Source organism: Trachinotus anak, unplaced genomic scaffold, assembly GCF_046630095.1.
Source record: "Trachinotus anak isolate AG129_WGS33_773 ecotype Australia unplaced genomic scaffold, CSIRO_AGI_Tana_v1 ptg000015l, whole genome shotgun sequence".
Lineage (NCBI taxonomy): Eukaryota > Metazoa > Chordata > Actinopteri > Carangiformes > Carangidae > Trachinotus > Trachinotus anak.
This window is the reverse complement of record NW_027273866.1, coordinates 310,800-318,802: the sequence shown is the minus strand read 5'-3', so window position 1 is coordinate 318,802 and position 8,003 is coordinate 310,800. Positions and strand designations below refer to the sequence as shown.

The window sequence follows — 8,003 nt, the reverse complement described above, 5'->3', positions numbered from 1 at the left end:
GACTACAGCAAATGGGGGAGTCAGAGCCACGTTCAGTTCTCATGGGAGTGGGCTGGATTGAAGAGGATCTGGGTGGTGTGGAATTCAGGGGAGGTCTTCCCCTCCCGAGAGGATTAAGTGAATCATGGGATTTTTGTTGAGGTGAGGCGGAGGGATGGAGGGAGTGTTTGGGCTGGTTAGGAAGAGAGGGCCCAAGCTTTAAGGCTGAGAGAGTGGTGGGGGTGAGAACTGAGGAGTTGATGCAAAACCGTAAGAATAGTTGTGGCTATTCTTGCTTGGCTGGTAAATTAGAATTACAGAAAAAAGTTCACACTTCCTCTTGGAAAAGGTCACTTTTCTTTATCATAATGACCAAGCATCAGAGCAGGATCAACGTCTTTACCCATGGCTCCAAAATAATAACATTAAAACAAAGACTTGTAAAGATAAGCAAACTCTGCAGGATCTGCTTTGTATTCTGAATCAACATTTATTTCGGCCTCAAAATACAGGAAGTCCAGATTTGGCACTGTATATCATTTCTGGGATCTACATTAAGGTCGGGCTAATAATGTCATATAAACAAAGGCAGGCATGTGAAACATCAGCACAGGAAGTTATCCACTTCACTATCTGAGATGACAGGATATGAAGGGCTGAAGATATTATGATTATACAAAGAAACCCACTTCCTGCCACTGACAGGTTTGCTCTCTAAACACTGAACAGATTTAGTTTAGGAGAGGAAATGTCATATACCCGGTAGCTAAAACCACTTTGTGAGACTGTCTCGTGTCTCATCTGTTGCTATATACTCTTCCTCATATGTTTTCTACAGTTCATGTGAATATATAACTATATATATATACATACATACATATATATATATATACTCTTCTTCCTCATCTCTAATACAAGTGGAGCAGATCTTAGACATTAACACTGACACTACGATGCCTCTTCACAGGGTAGATGAGGAGTTTAGGCTGAAATAAAGAGAGCAGTGTAGTAAACACAGAAGATCCTGTGTGCTCATCTCACTGCTGGGGACTGAGGGCTAGAAGGGAAAATAAAGCCATGAGTCTTAAAGTTTCTTATGAAAACATCAACAAGAAAATACTTAGATTTCAAAATAAGATATGAACATATTCTCAGTGTTAAATATTCTCTGCAGTTGACACCCGTGTCGTGACTGTAACAGATGTGTTGGTATTTATCTAGCAGTAAATGCCAGTCTGTACAACAAGAGCTGAAGGCCACTACTACAGCGAAACAAAAGACAGAGTTGCTGAAGAGTATGCTGGGAGTTTTATGGTGCATTCTGTGGGTTTGAAGGGCTTGAAGGGTTTGAAGGGACTGAAGGGACGGCTGGTCTGGCGTTGAGGTACTCCAGAACAAAGACCTGCAAGATCTTGTTGAGGTTCTGGATGGTAGAGTGATCCAGGTTCTGTTCATTGTCATCAAACGTGTGCCACACCGATGGGAAGGGGGAGGGGATGAGGTGGAGGATACGTACACCTGACAGAGAAGCACAGGTTGGGGATCAGCCAACAGATTTAACACAATATACTGTATGTAATCATTTCTGTGTTAGTTTTGTTAGGTGGTGTGTATACCTCGGTTTAGGAATGGTATATGATCGTCTTGTATGTGGCCAACAGGTCGATCGGGCCAGAAATACTGCACGCTGTTAGGATGATCCGCCAGCTGGTTCATGGAGTGGAGACGCTTTTCTGAGGATATCCAAGACGAAAAGAGCAACATAAGAAAACAACCCAACAACTGTCGTCACATTCTGACTCAAATGTTGCTGAATTCTGACTGATGAATGGATTATGTGACTTTCAACCAGTGTGAAAAGCTATGACAAAAACGTAAATGAAGCAATCTGACATGTTAAAAAACCCAGAGTCTTTTCACTTTAGTAGAGAATAGTGTATTAATGAAGCATCCATTTCCACACAGAGAGAAGCAGATCGAGAAAACAGGCTTCCAGAGCTTTTAAAGTTTCGTAGTGATCTTAACTAAAAACATAAAATCTCTACAGTGCAAAAGATACAGTCTTATTGCGATCATTTGTCCGCTCAGTTGGCAGACTGGCCTCCACACAGTGATGACTACTCTACTAATGACTTGTAATTACAGCAACTGATAGCAAATTTATGGATGTTTGTGGCACACCTTCAGCAAAGTAAAAAGCCTCACATAACACCAGTAATGGAAAATACCGGATGCTTTACCAATGTTCTGCAGTCTAGAGAGCCAGGGTGTTGTGCTGGGGAACTGGTTGCCAAAGTGAGGGCTAGGAGCTCCGATCAGGTCCAACAACACAAACAGATCCTGGAGAAAAAGAGACCGGGGGGGGGGGGTGTATAAGTATAAGTCCCTGACCACAAGCCTGTTCCCATACTAATCACACCTCAGAGACCCTGCTTTGAGTTGGCATCACGGTGCAACACACTCACATCCCACCGTCTCTGCAAGCCACAGTCTGCTCACACACACACATGCTCAGACTAGGTACTGTCTGGTTTATCTCTGCCTGTCCACAAAGGAATGTCTCCATTTGTTGATGAACACTTGCACTATCTCAGTGTTGCTACGATAAAGAAATATAGACCAATTAAAGTGACGTCTTGTTATTATAGACTATATAATAGATGATGTTTGATATCATGACACTCAATCCCCCCAGAGATGGGGGGTTTTGAGATTTTAAAATCTCCTCAAAATGCAGAACTATTTAAGACATGTGCCTCCCTTGTTCAGGAGTCTGTGTTGTGTGTCTGTGTGGGCTGTGTGTGTGTGTGTGTGTGTGACAGGAGATCAGGGCTAAGCAGATTGTACTGAAATTGATGTGGGCTAACAAAGGGATGATCTTTTGTGAGTGTGATTAAGTGATTATGTTAATCTCAGGTGGTTTAGACAGAAAAGGATGAGCAGAGCCGGTTCATACTATGCCGTGCAGTTGGTTGGTGCCTGTGGCTCCGGCAGGGTGCGGGGTGCTCTCCATCTTTTGGGCCAGGTGGCGAGAGCCGTACAGGGAGTCTGTGGGGGTCCATTGGAAAAGAGCCTCCTCCCCGTCAAAGAAGATCAACTGCAGGGTCAGGTTGGGGCTGGAGCCCTGCATGGGAGGTAGAAAGAAAATACAGTCATATACAACTGAAGTTTCCATTCCAAGAGCTTTGCTGCCCTCTATTGGTTTTAAGATGACAGTGACAGGAAAACAGTCTGGGGGTTTCAAAAGTAGTTTTTCAATTAATTAACAATTTCATTCTTTAGTTTTGTTTCCCAAAAACATGATCCTGTAATGCAAAGTTTACAATATCTTCTATGTGATTTATCAGCCGTGATATTGATTATGTGTCCTCCTCTGTGGCAGCTAATGTGTTTGTATTCAGGGTGATTCCTATTCCCACAGTGACCTTTGTGACAGACAGCTGAGTCTGATAAACATGTCCCCTGGCTGATCTCCCTGTCACAGACCCTGTCACTGTCCACCCAATAGACGTGGCACTCAACCGTGAAACAGGAAAGTACAGAGTAGCAAGCTACATGAATACTAAGTGTATCGCTTATAGCTTTTGCATCATTTGTGCATGCAACTATTAAAGACTGTTGAAGGTAAATTTATGTCAGTGACTTTAAGGCAGAACCAATAATTATAAGTTCTGTCTTTAAAATGTTGTTGCCATTGAAACTGAGTTTGAGCATAGACATTTGCAGAGGTTTGTTAATTGATGTATAATTTATAAATGCCTTATAGTTTAAGTTTGTTCAGCAAAACCATTAACCTCTAATTGAATAACCCACTGATGATGATGATGAAGTCACCATTTCCCCACAGATGTCTACATTTGACTATTTTGGACTATTCTAATGGCATGAATATGTAATGATCTATACATCTACCTGTTCAATACTAGTCTTTTGATAATATTTGTCAAAAATCTCATGAAAAGACCAAAACTAACATTGAAAGATTGTATTAATAAGTATTGTCATTGTAGCCAAAGCCTGATAAATAGCAGCTTTTTATCTCTGTGCTCCCTTGTGGTTGCAAAACTATTAAGAACACATCAGTGGACCAAACTTTGCACTGGGTGACATGTTGCATCATTACCAAGAACATGGTGATTGTAGTTTGTTTTAAATCAGTTACACATGCAGTGATCTGCTGATACAAATAGCCACTAATGTACCAAATATCTATTAATCCACAGCTGAAAATAGTCCCCAATGAACATGCAATTTACTCCTGTTTGAGTACTTTTTAACTACAAACTACAATACCCAGTTTTTTAAAAGAAAATTACTCAGCTTTTTAAAAAAAAAACAAAAAAAACAACATATTTGTGATTTGTGATCCATTTTTAAAGGCTTACATCAAGTTGAAAAGGACTGCCATTGGACTAACGCATAACTGGTTCTGGTCTTTTTCAGGAGCAATATTGACAAAAGAAAAATATAGAATAACACCTTGTAGTGCTAATAAAAATGTGTTGTAACTACTACCATCTTTCCTCTTACCACTTACAACACTTGAAATTATAATTGTTGTAGGTGGTAAGAGGAAAGAGGTAGTAGTTACAACACATTTTTATTAGCACTACAAGGTGTTATTCTATATTTTTCTTTTTCTGGTCCTGTCTGCCACATGTTTGGCCCTGTTGTTTTAGAGCTTACTGCTGTTGGTGTTGCTGTAAGACTTCACTATGACTCATGGCCAGAAATCAAGTTAGTGCTAACCACAGCCACAGAAACTATTACACACCACGTTTACAGACTGGAGAGATTTAAGCGTAGATAGTGCACATGGGGTCACAGACAAACAGAGAAACCATGTTTCATTTACTATAGTATATTGTAGATTTAAGACACTTGTACGCCCACTACCTTCTGAGCTTTCAGTTCTTCATCCAGGGCTCGTGCTATCTCCAGCATCATGGCACAGGGGACAGCAGAGTCGGTGGCGCCCTGGAACTCCCTCCCATGCCACTGTGGTGGGTAGTACTTGGAGTCGTAGTGACAGGCCAGAACCAGGCGGCGCTTGGCGGATGGGTTGAGGGTGGCAATCAGGTTGGTGAAGGGCAGGGAGCCGTAGGGTGTTTGTGACATAAACCTATCTTCTGTCACTTCCCAGCCTGCTCCGAGGGAGCCAAGAGTTGTTTTGATATGCTGAGAGTAAGATGAACACACACAAACACATACCGGTTAGTAAAGAGTACTGAGTCCATCACCTCCTTAGTAATTAGCTGACTTAAGTCTGTGGCAATTTAACTTGTAAAAAAGAGAAGAAACAACATGTTGCGTTTCATGACACACTGGATAGGCCATGATACATTATCCGACAAATGATAAACTCACCTCTTGCACTGCTTGGCTGCCTGCAGAGCCCGGGTACCTGGTAACCAGCAGTGGCCTCAGATCCCTCTGCCACATCTGCGCTAGGTCAGTGTGAGACAGGGCAGTGTGGATCTCATCCTGTGTTAGTGTGACGGCTCGGTGCCGGAGCTGAACAGGACAAGAGGAGACAAACAAGATACAACAAAATGGATGAAAGATGGCATTGGGTTCAACGTATATTTAGGGAAGAAAAAAAAGTACACAGAGTGACTATTGTAATGCATATGGATAAAACGGCAGTACTGTGATCAGATCACTAAATCACTGCAGCATAATGTTTACACCTACTTTTAGTCAGTGTTTGCATTGGCACAGTTTCAACAATTTCTTAGTAAGAGCAGTAGGAGTCTTCCTGATGCATTAAAATTGAGCAACAATGCAGATGACACACAGCATACAACCAGTAATGTTAGTGCGTCACAACAGTCGGTCTGAAAACCAGAAACAATACAATATTTAAAATATGCAAGAGATATCTGAGGAGAAAATCCATCTTAAGCAAGATTATTCACAATCAATTGCTATAATATCACCTACATGACAATGTCTAGAAAGGCCATTCAGAATGCTCATGTAAAAAAGCAGAAATCGATCTTGTGGTGCAGGTGTATCAAACACTGTGTTTTCGAGTTCGCTGTGAAGCTCACTCTCACATCTCCTCAGCGTGAGACACAAGAGCCACTTAGAGTTGTGTGAATAGACATTGATTGAATGGCTTCAAATACACACAAGGGCTACTTTGGTAAATCAGGGATCTACTGAATGGAGAGGCAGAAAAGTGAGGGGCTGTTGTTAAAATGCTATCACTTCCCCTTTGCTCTGGAAAATAGACTCCCACAAACATGATTGTAGAAAAGCAAATCAGCCTGTTTGTGCAATTTAAGCAGCACAATATGGATTTAGATTTCACGTTTCAAACTGTGTGTCAATTCAGTGTGTTAAAAAAAAACATATTGATCCTCTGATCCCATGGCTCTTTTTTCATTTGGTCTCAAAGTTCAACTGCTGAGAACCACGGTTGTCCTGGTAACAAACTGAGCTGACAGGGAGGATGGAGAGCAGGAGCAGGAGGGAAAGAGCTGATGGTGACTATCAGAGCAGAGTCAATGTCTCTGTTGTATCTGTTTCGCACTGCCCCAGCCTCTCCAGTAATAGGCACACTGAATGGTCTGGTCTCTTATGATTACTAAGTCTAAGGATGAACAGTATGGCAGATGAATAAATGACTGAATGTTTAGCCCATCAATTTTCAGAAAATAGTAAAAAAAAAAAAAAATACCCCACATATTTTCCCAGGCTGTGCAGGGATGTCTTCAAAATGCCAACTTACAGTGACATAAATCAGAGAAAGCAGCGAAAAAACCAGCCCTGAGAAGACTGAAGCAGCAAATGTTCAGCATTTTGGTTTAATAAATGACTAAAACGATCAACTGATTGAGTGATTTATTAACTGACTACTCATTTTAGCATTTGAAGCTCACATTTTTTAAGGGAAATCACAGTTGTACATTTGTTCCTTGTCCCTAAGTTAGTTTCACTTTACTATCTTGGACAACAGGACAAAGCACATTCCTTAAGTCTGTTCATTACAACTGAAGCATAAACATTCACTGACAAACCCTGTTCACAGTATGCATTGGACACACACTGGCTGACTCATGCATCAGTCCTGTAATTACAGAGTGGCTCGGATAGGGTGCAAAAGGTACAATTATGTGGTCACACAGACTGAATATAGTCCTCCAAAGAGATGGGGCTCACTGAGCTCAGAGAGGGTTAAAAGGGGGTCCACTTAAGATCTATAAATACCAAGACCTGCAATTGGAGGATCAATGATGATGACCGTGCTGCCATAGCAACCAGGCAAAGAGAAGAGGAGAAGAAGATCATAGATGAGGAAGATGAGTGGCCAGGCATACCCAGGTGCATCCCAGGAGAATTACACAACAAGTGCTAAGAAACTGTGCAGAGGATTGCTGGAATATCATGAATAACTATTATAGATATGTCATTAATGTAAAAGCTGAATGTAAAAACTTGTAGTTTTTACCTCTCTCACAATGAATAACAGTAGTTAATAGTTAAAGCAATTTTTCATGCAATTCAAATATTTCTCCAAGAAAATAATTCAAGAGATTAGTTACAGGTGCGTTTATAATGATGAAACAGGTTGTTGGGAGTCAGTCAGTAACTGCAAGCAATCAATTGAGCCTTAAAGAAAAAAAAAATGGTTGCACTTCTGGACATGGTTTTCTGAATGTCTGAATGTACAGTTCTGACTACCTGGCGAAGTGTTAAGGCAACAAAATGTTAACAGACTCTCTTAATTGATTTACCTTTTCTTGTGTCCAGGGGATTCCGTTGGAGCAATGGATGAATGTCATCCAAATGGCCACAGCGTAAAATAAACGCATTATGTGCCGTCGCTCAGCCATCGCTGTTGCCGCTCCTCTCCACATTCCTGGCTCTCCTCTGTGAAAGCTTACAGATCATGTGAAAAGCAGGAGGGAGGACCCGAGGCTCTCTAAACCACAGCGCGTCATTGTGCTGCTGCTGTGTGTGTGAGTGTGTGTGTGTGTGTGTGTGTGTGAGTGTGTAATTCGTGGAAACACTTGGGT

General features: G+C 41.4%; 1 protein-coding gene across 1 annotated transcript; it reads right to left on the bottom strand.

Annotated features, from left to right (window-relative positions):
* Positions 1–444: 444 nt before the first annotated feature.
* On the bottom strand, positions 445–7,897 carry qpct (glutaminyl-peptide cyclotransferase). Its single transcript, XM_071497525.1, has 7 exons — positions 7,722–7,897; positions 5,347–5,493; positions 4,876–5,157; positions 2,936–3,103; positions 2,220–2,319; positions 1,596–1,712; positions 445–1,497 (listed from the first exon to the last, which is right to left on the bottom strand). The coding sequence occupies exons 1-7, from the start codon at positions 7,842–7,844 to the stop codon at positions 1,289–1,291; spliced, it is 1,146 nt and encodes a 381-aa protein (XP_071353626.1). The 5' UTR covers positions 7,845–7,897; the 3' UTR covers positions 445–1,288.
* Positions 7,898–8,003: the final 106 nt, after the last annotated feature.